The sequence below is a fragment of the Lynx canadensis genome, chromosome F1 (genome assembly GCF_007474595.2).
Source record: "Lynx canadensis isolate LIC74 chromosome F1, mLynCan4.pri.v2, whole genome shotgun sequence".
NCBI lineage: Eukaryota > Metazoa > Chordata > Mammalia > Carnivora > Felidae > Lynx > Lynx canadensis.
Window position 1 is genome coordinate 60624294 of NC_044319.2, and position 15968 is coordinate 60640261.

At 47.6% G+C, this 15968-nt stretch overlaps 1 protein-coding gene across 4 annotated transcripts in view; it reads right to left on the reverse strand.

Annotated features, from left to right (window-relative positions):
- Positions 1 to 9730: 9730 nt before the first annotated feature.
- Positions 9731 to 15968, reverse strand: part of PBX1 (PBX homeobox 1) — a 295008-nt gene continuing 288770 nt past the window's right edge. For 3 of the 4 annotated variants that reach the window (XM_030303262.1, XM_030303263.1, XM_030303264.1), the window contains one exon: positions 9731 to 14954. In XM_030303262.1, the coding sequence (XP_030159122.1) occupies positions 14862 to 14954 (93 nt within the window). In that variant the 3' untranslated portion in view covers positions 9731 to 14861. The remainder of the gene's footprint in view (positions 14955 to 15968) is intronic. The other variant, XM_030303265.1, reaches the window with a different exon arrangement.

The window sequence follows — 15968 nt, forward strand, 5'->3', positions numbered from 1 at the left end:
GCAATTGTCTCCTGAGCGGCCTCCCTGTGCCCACACTGTGGTCTGTCCCCAACACCGCTGCGAGCGTCATACAGAGACGCACGGGCTGTGTCACACGACATCATCTCCTGCTCCAAAGCCTCCAAGGCCTCCAGGCTCACTCAGAGGAACAGCCAAAGTCCTTAGCAGGCCCCCCAGGAGGCTCTGTGTTCTGCGCTCCTTCCACCATAATTTTCAGAGCGATGTCCTCATAGTCCTGTTCTGACTCAGCCACCATGGGCTCAAACCGACCAGAGGTGCTCCTGGCCCAGGGCCTTTGCAAGGGCTGTTCCCCCGTCTGGAACTGCCTGCTCAGATCCTCCGACGGTCTGCTCCCTCACGTCCTTCAGCCTGTCCCCCCAGGCCACCCTATCTTGACTCACGGTAGGACTTCCTCCCTTCTTACCTTCCCCCCAGCACAATTACCACCCAATACTCCATTTGCTCACTTGTTTTGTTCGCTGCCTGTGTCCTTCCCACGGGGACCTAAGCGCCCTGACAACAGAGGTTCGGTTTAGTGTTGGGTCCCTGTTCCCAGCCCAGATCCTGGCACGTGGGGTGAGTGTTTGTCCCTCGTTGAGCGAAAGAATAAAGGAATAGATCACAAAGAAGTGTGTGTCCAAGCCAATGCCAGGGGCAGTCAGGCCTATTAGAGCTTAAAAATAATTAGGATTCTTTCTTTTTATTTTTTTTAACGTTTCTTTTATTTATTTTGAGAGAAAGCATGCGCAAGAGAGGGGCAGAGGGAGAGGGAGAGAGAGAATCCCAAACAGGCTCCGCACCGTCAATACAGAGTCCGACATGGGGCTCGATCTCACGAACCGTGAGATCACGACCTGGGCCAAAATCAAGAGCCGATGCTCAACCGACCGAGCCATGCAGGTGCCCCGGTTAGGATTCTTCCAATAAGTCACAGACTTGAGGTTCACAAGCTGGGTGGGCAGAGCTCACTTAAACAAAACTGTGAGGTCGTGCCATCCAGGTTTCTCTTCCTCCTCCCTCCACGCTTTCCCTGAGCCTTTGTTCCTCTTTGCAGCCACCTGTTTTGACGTCTTACTTCCTAAATGCCAGAGATCTCACAAAATTCAGGGGGGGTGGAGGGATATGACACACCTTGCACGTCTTCCTTGAATGGCTTTGGTCTCTCCCCTCCCTGCCCCCCCCTTTATATTTCCGCTTCTGCCTCTCCCTCCTTTCTATGCTCCTTCTCGTTTTCCCTCCTCTCGTTCTGTCCCTTCTTTGTCCTTTCTACCTCCCCTTTCTCTCTTCCCTTTATTTTCCTGTGTCCTGCCTCATTTCCTCCCTCCCTCCCTTCTTCTCTTTACTGAGTACCTACTAGATGTGCAACACGGCGCATCCTTCTCTGTGTGTGACAGATCTGGTCCCTTAAAGTCTCACCATTTATGTGGAGACACAAGATATTTGGTTACAGTTCAAGGCAGGGCCAGAGACACACAGGAAGGGTTTGGAGGAATGGGGAGCCTGGGGAGCAGAAAGGCTTCACAGAAGAGATGGCCGCTTGCTCCAAGACGGAGTCTGTGACTGAGGCGGGGACCGTCATTTACGGCGGCTGACATCATGACATCAGGAGCGAGGTTTGCAAACAGGCTGGGAGAAGGGAACCAGCTTGGAATTCTGGGGATGTTGTCGGAAGACTATTGGCAAGAGCCAACGGTTCTAATCTGAACTTACGGGGAAAAGGAGAGGTCAGTAAGGGCCCTCCACGGTCAGTACAGGAGAACCTTGGTTTGCAAGATGATTCATTCTGGAAACGCGCTTGTCATCCAAAGCACTTGTATATCAAAGCAAATTTCAAGAACCATTGGCTCAGTTGTGATCGTGTGATGTTTGGTGTCACACACTACTCGCATTGCAAGACATCGCTCGTTCATCAAGTTAAAATTTATTAGAAATGGTTGCTCGTCTTGCGAAACACTTGCGGAACAAATTACCGGCAACCCAAGGTTTTACTGTATTTCCTTTCTACCGTTCTCACCTTGTTTCTTCACCTCTACAGAGCAACCTAACTTCATACACATATATTTCTGTTATTTTTCATTTTATTTTTATTTTAGAGAGGGGGGAGAGAGGGGCAGAGAGAGAAAAAGAATCCCAAGCAGTTTCCATGCTCAGTACAGACCCCCATGGGGGGCTCCGTCCCGTTACCCTGGACCATGACCTGAGCCGAAATCAAGAGTTGACGCTCAACCGACTAAGCCACCTGGGTGCCCCAACGTACATTTTTTTTTTTTTAAAGAAAGCAATTGCTAACCAATCTTAGTGATCTTTTTCGCTGGTGTAATCCCAGCACTCAGCTGCCAAGAAGTATTGGCTGAATTGAATGGACTTGAATTCCTGTATGACTGGAGGAAGAGACAGTAACTACATTCCAGGCTTGGGAAGGCTCTAAATCAACATCATCATCGCTTCTGGGTGTTAGGGATTCCTGCCTTGTATCTTTGTGCCTCTCCTTGAAGCTAGATGATTGAAAATAATTGGTTCATACATTTCCTCAGCAGCTTCTGGAGCTTCCTCTTGCTCCACTCCTTGATGGGATTAGTTGTTTGCAGTCATTCGATAGCAAGAAGGTTTTCATTTTAGTCCACATCTGTGCCCATAAACCCAGCTTAATTCCATCTCCCCCTGGCTCAGGGCTTTGTTAATGGACATCATAGTTTTAAATTCTTGCCCAAGCTTGTGAACCGATGAATACAGGCATATTCATCAACAAGGACCTAGAGATTTGGGTGGCTTTTTGTTTAATCACTTGTCTTATTGAAAAAGTAGTCCTACCAGAGGCTAAGATCCTTCTGAAGTACAGAGCAGTGCCTGGAGCATAGGAGGTGGTCGGGGCCATGCTCGTTTCCTCAAGAAAACACAAGGATGCTCAAACAGGTGGCTGCCATTCCGGCAATGTCCGTGATGCCCTGGGCAGTAGCCCCTGGGGGGAGAGGAGACCAGGGCATTCACAGAATCCCCAGCAGACATTTCGCTGTTGGCATAAAGGAGGTATGGGCCATGCTCTGAAAGTCCCAGAGAGGAAAGTGGTGCTGAATACAGCAGTAATGTGTGGAGAGGCAGGACCGCAGACCTGGGAGGAAAAGACCTGGGTTTATGTCACTGCTGTTCCAGAGGCAGTGACTTGGCGGGGATAACAGCCCTTCGTCTTCAGTTTGATGAGGTCAGAACTGGGAGGTCTGCTCCGTTCTCTAAGTTTCCCCGAGGCCTCCACTTGGATAGCAACTTGGCATATCTTTGGCCATTGATAAAAAATGGGTTTTCTTTTTTTATTGAGATATAATTGACATACAGCGCCGTATAATTTTAAGGTGTAGAACGTAATGACTTGGCTTGCAGATATTGTAAAATGATTTTCACAATAAATTTAATTAATGTACCCCATCTCATAGATACCCCCCCCCCAAAGAAAAATGTTCTCTTTCCCCCCTGTGATGAGAACTTTTACAATCTACTCTCTTAGCACCTTTGAAATACACCATAAGCAGTGTCAGCTATGGTCATCATGTTGTACATTTCCCGATCCCATTTGGCGACGGCTACGCATATTGATTAATAAGAAACTGGAAACCCCCAACCTTCAACATAAGTTAGATGGAGCTAGCAGACTGAAGTCATTCAAGTAAGACATTTGGAGCACATAGCATCCTTTCCTCCTAAGCTGAAATGTCCTTGGTGATGAGAAGCCTTAGAAAAGGAGCTTCAGGGGAGAATGAGAATTTAAAGAAAGTACGTGGCGTGTAAAAAGACACTTGAGTCACTTCACAGGCGTGTCCAAAGATCAACTCTGCTTAGCTACTTCTAAGCACCAGGTGTGTGATTTCTCTCAAGAATTTTGGAATCTTTTAAGGTAGGAATTGCGGGCGAGTCATGGAAAAGTGATGGAGGACGTGTTGATTGAGCCAGGGAGGTCACAGGGATTTCCTCAGGAAGGGTAAGATCTTAGCATACCGACTAGACTGATATAAAAAGAAAGAAAAGAAAGAAAGGAAAACATACCTGTAATTAACAGTTCTACCCATAATTAGCAATGGAACTAGAGAAAAGAGGGCACCCTGATTGTTACCAGTTCAGGGAGGGAGATACACCCAGATAGATACATGAGGAGAATAAATAATAAACACGTTTGTAGCAATGACTATGTCAGGTATTGTTCTAGGTAATAACTCATCTAATCTTCCCCAAACCTTATGAGGTAGGTATTCGTGTTATCCCCATTTTATAGATGAGGAACCTGAGGCACAGATTGTTGAAGCAGTTTATCCTAGGTCACAAAGCTGGTAAACAGCTGTAGTATAATGGAAGATACATTTAGTCTTTGTCCCTGCATCCTGGCACCGGAGGTCCTAAAACCCTTGGAATTTCCTGAGTGATAAATGTGATGGGAGCATCCTAGAACTCTTCAGGATGGGGGCTGATCCAGAAAAAGACCAAATCTTGATTAGAAACTCAAAACTTTCAGCCTCACCTCCCAGCCTCCAGGGAGGGGAGGGAGCCGGAAAGTGAGTTAATCACCAATGGCTAATGATTTCACTAATCACCCCAGGTGCTGAAACCACCTTAAGCACCCCTAAACCACAGGGCCTGGGGAGCTTCTGAGTTGGCAAATGCATCCACGAGCTGAGAAGATGGCACACCCCAGCTCCACGGGGCCAGAAGATCCCCACCCAGGACCCTTTTAGACCCTACCCCATGTATCTCTTCATCTGGATGTTCATTGGTATCTTGTATAATCAGCCAGTACACGGCTTCCTGTGTTCTGTGTGTCAGTCTAACACATTATCAAACCTGAGCTGGAGACTGTGGAAAATCCCAATTTATAACTGGTCAGTCAGAAGCAAGGGTGGCCCAAGATGTGTACCTGGCATCCGAACCGAGGGCAGACTTGAGGGACTGAGCCTTTCAACCTGTGGAGTCGGACGCTCACCCTGGGGGAGTGGGTGTCAGAATTGAATTGAATCGTCGGATACCTAGTTGGGGTTGGAATGTTGGAGAATCGGGCGGTGGAAGAAAAGTTCTCTCATTTAGCTTCAGAAAGAAGCTTCTTTACAAGATTTTTAAGTCTATTTATTTATTTTGAGAGAGAGAGAGAGAGAGAGAGAACAGCATGAGTGGGGGAGGGGCAGAGAGAGAAGGAGAGAGAATCCCAAGCAGGCTCTTTGCTGTCAGCGCACAAAGCCTGACTCGGGGCTCAAACTCACGAACTGAGATCATGACCTGGGCTGAAATCAAGAGTCAGACGTTTAACCGACAGAGCTGCCCAGGGGCCCCTGGAAAGAATCTGACGGTAGCGGGGCTAGGATTCAAGTCTGTATAGTTTGACTTTTAAGATCCCCGTGAGCAGACTATATGTATTCCTCACCAAAGGATCCGGGAAAGCCCCTCTGAGATGTCCCTGTGGATGACTTTAAAGATCTCACTAGATGATAAAAGAAAATGTGGACACATCTGAAGGGGAAAATCAAGAAGATCATGTTGAACGCTTCAAGGATGATCAGTGAATTTCAGCATTGCTGTTGCCATGTATAGGGGCTCTGAAACATCCTGTGCTCTGCGGGTGGGCCCAGAGACAGCTCTAAGGGAGGGCTGGGGGGTGCTATCGGCACACACCACACAGGAAAACAGTGCCTGAATGTGGGTGATGCAAAGACACCTCTTCTTAGGACTCAGCTCAAGGCACGGAAAGGAAAAGACAGCTGAGCAGAATCTATCTGAACAATGGAAGCCTTGGACAGATCCAGAATTTTTGAAAACCTTTGCAACATAGAATTTAGAGAAGTATGCTAAAACAACGACAACAACAACAACAAAACACAAATGTCTGGGCTGACCGGCAAAGAGAGCAAGCCCTCCATAAAACCGAGAAGGGGTGTCAGTGGTGAAAAGGGGGTTAGACGATGTGAACTGTACTGGCTCTACTTTAAAGGAATTGGGGGGAAATTGGACAGAAACATGAAGGCAAGGCTCAAAGAGAGCTTGGGACGGACAGGCAGGGTTTGCGGGCTGAGGCCCGCAAATTCGACCTCAGCCCCTGTTCGACAGCCGGATGTGGACTCAGAGGGAGAGCTCGGATGGCGTCGTGCCCTGGAGAAAGTCCGGAGAAGGAAGAGTAGAAGTCACAGTGGTACCGGGATAAACACATCTGGGATGAGGAACACAGGGCTTCACGAGAAATGGAAATTGACATACATCTCGAACATGTCTATAGATACCAGGGGGAAGAAGGGAGTCTCAGGAAAGCCTGCGGACAGGAGGGGACCCATTTTACATTGTTGCATTTCTCACAAAGACATGAATATTTCAAAGGTCATTCTCGGAGAGAGGAAGCAGGCTGCGTAGATTGGATTGGTTCCCCCCGGAAACAGGAAGCAGAGTGCGAAATGAACCTCTCGACGGTGGCTTGTCCTCCAACACTGCCGGTGATACTAATCAACAGACATGGTAAAGACCGCAGTACAGACTTTCTTTTCACTCTTTCTCGTGTTTTCTGTCTTTCCTGCTTCTTCTCTGAACGATAACATCTCTGCTCTGGCCACTGATCAGCAACGTTCATGCGATCTTATGATCTGGGTTCCGCGAACTTGATTCGGACCAGAAGCCTGGGCTTCGCTTGTGGTTTCTGCATTCTGTAGGGGCAGGCTGCTGCTGAGATATGGTGCAAATACCTCCTCAAGTGACTTTAAAAAAAAAACAACAGCAACAAAACGGGATACTAGAGAGATTCAAAGCTGGATTCATCGAACAGATCGGAGGGATCGGAACAGGGACCTCCTTTCCCACAGACTGCCACTGCTGTAGAAGGGAAGTCTTCATTCTATTTCTATTTCTACTTCTACTTCCGGCTGAGAGGGGACCCAGGAGGAAACCAAAGAAGGCAGAGCTATAGGCTAGCATTTGAAGTGTAGTTTACAAGAGAGGAGGATTTTATTTTGAACTTCAGTTTCTCTCTGGATACATATCAGCGGAAGGTTTATATTCAAACTACTGTAGCACTTGGTGGTGCCTTTGGTGCTATCAGAAGGCCCTCACTGATGACTCGAGGGTGAACTACACTGGACGGTGTGGCTGAATATCGTGGCACAAGGCGAATTTTGGCTGGGGTACGCTGTAACGTGGATGTTAACAAATGAGTCCTCCTGCTCTGAGTCCGGGGGCATCCGGAAGCTGGAGCGAAGCTGTATTTTGCATGGGTCCCCGGGAGATGCATGAGGACAGTGGTTCTCTGAAGCATGTGGCCCTGGGCACGGTCACTGCCACAGTCCTTTACGGCACCTGTGCCCCCACGCCCACACCGCCCAAGGCTACAAGCCATTGACTGCATCTCACGGGAAACCCTCTGCTGGCTTCCTTTGTAGGCTGTCACTGCTTTAATGCAAGACATGAGGGCAATGGCCCCAAAGCAGAGCCTCATTCCTTGCTCCAGGCTTCCAGATCAGAGATCCAGGCTAATACACACTTCTGGACGCTGTGAATCATTTCTTAACACGGAGCTCTAGAGGCACTCCTTACACTGGATGTTTCCAGAAGCTGTATTGCGGATAACAAACAGTGCTCAGAACATTGGCATTTTGCGGCGTGTTTTTTTTTTTTTTTTTTTTAAACCAGGCAGGTGCAGAAGTCTATAAAGATAAGCATGTATAAACCAATGGGGGACAGGCAGAGGGCAGTGAACTTATCAGATTTGGTGATTTTAAGGCTTCAGACCTAAAGTCTTCAAAGTGACTGCCGGCCACCAGACTTGACCTGCTGGCCAGCAATGAACATGGGGTCACCTCCTGAAGGTGGGAACAGGTTGTCTTAATGGACCACAGCTTCCCCTGCGTGGTGACTACAGCCTGGGCGCTGGGACCTGAGTCTGGGCAACGGCCAAGTTTGAAAAATGTTGGGGATGGGGGATGTCCCCTCCCTCTCTCACATCCCCATGAGGAGGAGACTTCCGTTTCCTCTCCCTTGAGGGGGGATATTAAGTGGAACAGCTGTAGAGCCTGTGGGTATACACCCCTATCTCTTCTCCCCACTGGAGAGTCACAAAGCCAACTTTGGGAGGTTGACTGGAAACGTCTTTCCTGGGAGTGTGTCTAGTGCAGTGAAACAGCCACTTGGGATTGTCTTTTGCTCTCCCTTATCCATTTGGTCACCTGCTATGACATAGAAGGCCAAATGTCCAAAAAGTTGGGGTGTGGCATTACTGTCTGGAAGTGATAAACCAGGGACAATTTTTCCGTCCTCCCACCCCCATCGCCCACCCGATGCACTTGAGAATAGGGGTGGAAGCGACGTCCTGGTCAAAGGCTTCAAGAAGTGGTAAGCCTTCTTCCTACTCTCCCTTCTGCCAGCTAGATGTGAAGGACTACACAATCCAGGAGGGTGCAAGAGCCACAATGTGGAAGGAGCCAGATTCCAGAATCACTGTACCGAGAAGAGGCACCCGGACCAGGAATACTGGCCTCAGGCTATTACCTAAGTAAGAAATAGACTGTATTGAATTTGAGGTTCACGCATGTTTGGTCTATTTGTTCCAAAAGTTTAATGTCACTCTAAGTAGTAAGCTAGGGGGGCAGAGTCTGGTCCACAAGTTTCCATGCAACTGGAAAAGGAAGTAGTCTGAGCCCGCCTGGCACACCAGACCTCCCACGAGTGTGTTCCAACGTCTAGGTTGCAAGAAGGAACACGAGGCCTCCAGTTTGGCTGCTGGTGATGTTCTCCAAACCAACATGAGCAGCGAGCCTTATGCTATGGAGGCCATTGGGCTCTTAGCTTGTCCATTAATAAACATGATCCTTTGATCCTCATTGACTCTCCATCCCTTTGATCCATATTCTATTGATTAGAATCACCATCAGGATGAGAGGGTGAGTGATGAGTTCATTCAAGACATTCATACATGCCTGCCTCATTGGGGCTCTGGAGACTTAAGGTGTGAAAACAAGAAATCGGTCATGTGATGTCCCTGGAGGGATAAGGACACGTCAAATGCCAGGTAAGTTCCATCCTGCTCATGGATGGGAAGACGGTGTCGATGGCTGGGAGACAGCCTGAGGCCTGGAGGGCTGACATGGCACTGTGGCCAGAACACTTGGAGACACCACACACTGTAACAGACCAAATCCAAAGGTCAGGGGCGCAATATGGGTGCAAAGAATGGGGAGAGATGCTTACATACGATGGTAGACATCACGCATGGAGATGTGCAGATCTACTAGAGTGACATCTAGCCTACAACTGAGTATGATTCATCACCCAGATTCCTTCCTCTAAACCACCTCTCGGGTACCATGATCTTCCAGCTACTGTGATTTCCCAGCAGACAAAGAGAAGGAAAGGGAAGCCACCGGGTAAACAGCTGTGACTTAAAAACTTAGAATCTATTATGGAAAATCTCCCTGGTATTTCTTTTAACTGGTGCCTGGTGGGTGGCCCCCAGTCGTAGCTAAGCACACAAGATGGGGTGCTCTGCCCGCCCACAGCACAGCTCATAATTGCCCATAAGAGCTCCCTCCCTACTTCTTCCCTTCCTCCCTTCTTAGTTCACAGGTGAGACAGGTGGCTCGTGTGGTCATTCGTCCCCCTGCCCTGGTCTGGAGCCTTTAAAATGATTAGGGCCACAGTGTAAACCATAATCCACACTAACACAGCCCTAGTTTGGGTTGCCAGCACGTTAAGAGAAGAAATTTACACAAAATACAAGTGTATATATTTTTTGCAACAAAAGAAACTATTTATTTGGAATATGCATTACCAGTACAAATTAGGAGACTGTCAAACCTACACCGTGTTAGTATCATTAGAGAACACAAAAGTTCAGTTGGAATCAAAAGGGACCGAAGCCTGTGCTCTCACAGAAGCAGAAAAGCTTAAATTTTCAAAACCAAAAACAGAGCAGAACTTTGTAGGTTTATACTCTGAATAATAAGAACAGGGGAGGGGAGCAGGAGAATAAAACCAACAACCAAAGGAAAGCACTTCAAAATCATGGAAAACGCCAAAGGAAAGAAAGGAAGTCGTAAGAGAGGAAAGGGGAAAAACATTGAATGTTTTATTAATTTTAACAAAAGGAAAAAAAAAAGTTTACAAAAAATAGAAGATTCCAGAAAGCTTTGAGCTGGGTGTTGAAACCGTAAAGGTGATGTGAAAAGCTCGTCATTATTTTGTTGACTCAGGAACAAGCGTGCAGGTGTGTGGGCAAACACTGGCAAACCTTTGTTCCACGGTCCTGCACCGTGGCCTACACTTTCCTTGCTTATGTTCTGGTTGCTTTCTGGACACTTAATCATTTGTTGAATGCAAGATATTTATAATAAGCTTCTTCCAGATCATACTGCTTTCTTTTCCCCTAGAACTAATAAAAAACATTCCAAATCAAGCCAGTTTAACCGTTTGCTTGAAGCAGCCGCCTACATCAGAGACGTAGAAGAGGTTTGTCGCCAAGAAATCAAACTTCACCTCTCGCCATTAAAAGGAGAGCACTGAGTCGGGCTCGATTTCTCAACTCTTCGTCCAAAATCAGGATTCAAGAGATCAGTAGGCCGACTGACCGACCCCAGGGATGGCGTCCTGGATCGAGTCTATGCAGCCAATGGTCCATCACACCAGGATTTCCTGTGGGATGCTTCTGGAAGAAAAATCCTCTCTGGTTGTAAGAGGGCTCATGGAATGTTGTTATTAATCAGGAAGAAAGAAAGCACTTTGTTGTGACATTCACAGGCAACAAAGGGCGAAAAGTCTTTCCCTTCCTTATAAAATGTCTCTTGGACCGACTCGTTGAATTTGTAAAGGGCCAAAAGGAGAACCCAGGTCCCTGACTGTGTTTTTCTCGGGGACTGTGGGAATGCCACACGCTCTGGAAATACAGGGGAGCGATGTGACATCACGATGGGCTTCATCTTTGTCTTTGAAGTCAACTGAATTCCGGAGCAAAATAGAAGCACAGGGAAACCGCCTACTCTACCAATGTCATCTTTTCACATCACCTCGTGTACATATTTAAGGAGTAAAAACAGCAAGAGCATAATCCTGACATTTAAAAAAAAAAAAGCACCCCCCCCGTAATAAACAAACCAAAAATAACACAAAACATAATTTTTTTTTTTTTATATTTTAAAGAGTAGGAAGAAAGAAAGAAAAGAATTTATTTCTGGGTCTCAAAGTTAATAAACATAACATGTTAGGTTGTACCTATGATGCTTCACTATCCCAACCTTTTTTTTTTCTTTTTTTTCTTTTTTTAGTTTACAAAATGAATTACTGTCACTTTTAAACATTGTGAAACAGGAAATGAATGTGCACAACTCGACACTTTTCTAGCATTCTTGAACTAATTCACAAATGCAAGAAAATAAAAGAAAAATGGGGGAAATGATTAATGTAGGTAGTCTGGCGTGAGAAACAAATGCAGGAATGATGCGTATTGTCACAGAGAGAAGAGGGGAGCCCCCCATCCTGTTTTGCGTGCTATGAGGGTCATTTTTTAAAATTTTTATTATAAACACTATTAAATCCAGACCGCTTTTTTGGTTTTTTTTTTCTTTATCTGAATATACAAGAACATTCATTATCAAATGTTCATCATCAATACTACAAAGAACGAGACACAAGTCGCAAGAAACAATGGAAAATGTTAATAAAGCTGAAAGAATCGTCGAGTATTTTTTTTTGTATTTTTTTAAGTTTTTTTTAAATTTGAGTTTCTGTAGTTTCATCTTTTTTTTTTGGTATCGAAGTCAGGTTTTTCTGGGCAGAAAAATAAAACTCAGAAGGAAAAGAGGTGGGGGGGGGCGGGGAAGGTATATGAGAGAAGACGACCAGCAAATAAAGAACCACCACCACAGCAAAGTAAAAAGAATCAATGTAAGGAAGGTGCCACTTGTCACAAAGTACTGCACAGGCGTCAGTTTCACGCCAGGGGAAGGAGTCAGGGATGAAGAGGAAGAGGTGATGAAGAGTTACAAGGTGGGCAAACCCAAGGGCTACTTTTTCTCAGGGGAAATCGGCTGCCAGGGAAGATGGAGCGTTCTCGCTCCTGTCAGAAAATGCAGGAGTCCTGGGGCACATTTTGGTATCTGTAGGATTGACCTAATGTGGATTCCCAGGGAGCTGTATTTCCAGAGGCACGCTCTCTCCATCCCCTTCCTTCTGCCGCCAGAGATCCCATGCTTCGCTTACCGTCGGGGGATCTGGCGGCTGCCATGTTGGACGTGACGGAGGGCGTGGAAGGGAGGTGGTGGAAAACTGGAGCAGACAGGGCGGAGAGAAGTGCTGGGTTGGGAAGGTGCTGGGAGAGGTGAGAATCAGTGCACACTCCGGCGGGAGACAAACTGTCTGTGCAAATGCAGCTCTGCTCTGTGTCATCAACTTCAAACGGCAATGACTCAACCCAAATCTGGAATCATTCTTCCTGTGTCCCAGAGAACCCTTTTGGGTCTCTTCTGTACTGTGCTCAGTCAGCCATGTGTTCCAACTGTCCTCCTGTGTGGGTGGTTTAGATTCCTGATGCTAAGCAAGACTCTCCTCTGGTTCTACAACTACGGGGTGGTCGGGCACAAGATGGCTCTTGCCAAGAAGCCTCCCTACCGAGCCCTGTTCTGATTGGGGCACAGGTCAGCAGACACAACCTTTCCACTGCTTTTAGTCATCACGGCCTTATCCCATCTTGCGAAAGATTTACTTTTTGCCTCTCCTTCAAATTCACACACCTTCCTGTTTCTTAGGTAACCCCTCTCCCCAGTACACACAGGAAGTTTCTATTCCTTACTGGAGTGCCATGCATGATTTCCATGACCTTGTTAGACGACCATCCTCACCCCTCAGGGTCTTATATTTCTCCCACGGGCCTCTCGAGCAGAGTGCGTGTGACAGGGGACTCCGTACTTACAAGGCCACGTGCTGGATTCAAGTACAAACGAAGAGAACCGGGCCCTATTTTTCTAGTTTGGAAGCTTCTCTCTAGTCTATGGAACCACACAGACCAAAACAAACAAAAAAGCAACACCATCCCTTCCTTTCTTTGTCATCGTGGCAATGACCTCAGGATACTGATGCTACCTAGACGCTGGAACAGGGAAACCGTATGTTGCCCCTACGTGGCATGAACTGGGTTAGTTTGGAGATAACACTTCCCCTGACTTCACGTTTACAGATTGCATACGAATGAAATCAATTTCTTCGGTCTCTCACAAGCCTCTTGGTAAGCCAGGCCTAAGAATCCCCATTTCACAGATGAAGAAAATGAGGCACTGAGAGATCTGACCAACCTGCTTCCACTGAGTCAAGTTACAGAGCCGCCATCGTTCCCGCTGGCACAGCTGGCTATGAGGAATGTAAGCTCAGGTGACACTAGTGAGTAACTCTCTAGTACGTAACTCTTCTCTCAGACATTCCCGGGGAATGAAAATCACTGGGACGATTTCACGGAAAACATCACCGCCCCTTTCCCCATCGCTCCCAGGTCTTCAAATGAAGCTGGCAAAACGTGCCTGGGCCGTGTGCTCACACAACCCCTCCAGAACAAGAATGTGGCGCCACGGAACACTCCGGACAATTAATGCAATGTCCCTAATATAAAAACAAAACCAGAACAGAACCAAAGCCATTGCAGACATTGCTAAGTACTGTGCGTGGCTCCCTGAGAGTCCAGAGGTGCTGGGAACGGGAAGAGCTTACACTGCAAACCTGGCTTCCACCGTGATTGGTCCCGTGTATGCAGTTCTGCGTGCAAGCCGGGGGGCCTGGAAGGTTCAGGCACGTGCTGTTTCTCTGTCTCGGTGAGCCTCGCTCAGAGCCGCTAATTCCCTCTCCTGGGCTAATTGCTGCGGTTGCTAACGTGGGTATTTTTGCAAGCGGCCTGTGACGGATCTGGAGAAAGTGAACGTGTGAGACCGCGCGCGTGCGTGTGCGAGAAGGTGCCGTTGAAGGGTTTCAGGGTGAGAACGTTCTACTCTGTAGCGGTTCGTTCGTCGCCATGCCCACTCGGATCTGGTTTTGCGGTAGGTTCTGGACCTTGCTTACTAAGAGTTGCATGGTCTCCAAAGACTGTGCCTCTGAAACCAAGAGCTGTTAGGAGAAGGAGGAGAAAGTCTCCGAGAATTCTGCCCTTCTGGTTGCTTCCGTCCTCTCCTGCTGCTTGACTTCCTGCCTGGGGATCAACCTAGTGGAGGTGAGACGGGAAAATGTGGCACCTTTAGAAGCCCAGCTATGGCAGTCCCCAGGGCACAGCTAGGGCTGGGGAGGAAGAGGAAGAAGTGTTCTAAGCGGAGCTGGCCCAGGGAGGGGAGAGCAAGAGAAGGCAGGGGGCCTGGAATGAGTGGGGCAACGTTGCGCATTCCTGCTAAGAGGTAGTGAGAGTAAGAAGAGAAACTGAGAAGGGCTGCCTGTTCACAGAGGGAGCGAGGGATCCGAGTGAGGTAAATCTGGCTCCTCAAACCACCAGCGTGAAAACATACAAACACGTTTATTATTTTCTTTGTATTTTCTTTCCTCTTTAAATTCCTCTAATGGTTGAAAATATCCTTCCGTGATGTAAGAGAGGGCGGGGGCCCCGGGAGTCTAGGACAGAGGGAAGGGGCGGGAAAGATGGCGGGCACCAGGCTGACAGCTGGAGGCAGGGAAGGGTGGCTTCTACCCAGAAAAAAAAAAGGGAAGAGAGTATAAAGAAGTGTCCAGATTGGCTGAAATAGCATCCCAAAGAAGAGAAGAGAAGGAGACTCTTATTGTGTTTGCTGATTGCTTCGACCTCCAGTCTGACCGCTTCAGCGTTGGGAGAGAAACCCTCCCTCCTGGCCCTGTCCCGACTGGGGCACAGGGTCAGCCGGGATGCGATTGCTGGGAGATCAGTTGGAGGTATCAGAGTGAACACTGCCAGGGCCTTCTGTAGGGGAGGTCACTGATGAAGGGGTAGTGGCATCCTGCCAACCTCCATTAGCCTAGAAGGGAAAAAGGGAGAGAAGTCAGTCTTCTGAGATTGGGTGGCCATTTTGAGCAGACAATGACAACAAGGCAACTTGTGTGAAGGGCCTAGCACGGTGCCTGGCACATAGGACGCTCCTCGGCTGGGCCGCTATTCTTGTGGTTGGTAGTACTCCCTCCACCCTCAGAGGAGTTTGGGCCCTCCCATTGAGCCTTTGGACACAAGGTTAATACCCCCCACTTCTCGAAGCTATTTGAAGTCAGTTCAAGCTGTCAGATGATCATGGTGATGCTCTAGGGGAATGACAGGTCGAGGGACCCAAGTTCTGGTTCCGATGCTGGCCATGGCTAGCTGTTGACCCTGGTGAAGCACTTCTACGTCTTTGGGCCTCGGGCTCCCCTTTAGAAAAATTAAAAGGTTGCCCGAATGCCTTCTAAAGCCTTTCTATGCGTGTTCCGTACGTTAGGGGATTCCAGGCACCTGTTCTGTGCAAGGTTCTGTACTAATGCTCTTGGGTATACAATGACGAGTGAGATACGGTTCGTGGCTTCAAGGAGGTGGATAAGACACGCATGTGAATGAACTATCATTCAAGGCAGAACCTAAGAAATAGTACAACCCAGTTGTTATGACGGTTCAGATGAAGGCAATACCCCATCTTGTTGGAGCATCAGGGAAGGCATCATTGAAGAGGTAGTGTTTGAGGTGAGCCTTGAAAAGTACAGAGGGTGATTCAGGCAAATAAAACAGGCGAAAACAAAGGTGGACCAGGGACTGATCTACACAAACATATCTAGAGAGGTGGTGATCCAGGAAGCTGTAAGTTTGATCTATGTTTATAGATCATTTTTCTAAGACTCTAAATCCAGAAGCATCCAGAAATGGAATTGTTCTGAAAGGATTTATTTTGATGACCACCCCTTTCCAAAAATATCCCCCCGTTAAAATGGCTGGAGGATGATTTGCTAGAGTGGTTTACTCACGATGCATAATTCAGGACTGTTCATGTATTTTAAAGCACTGAAATATA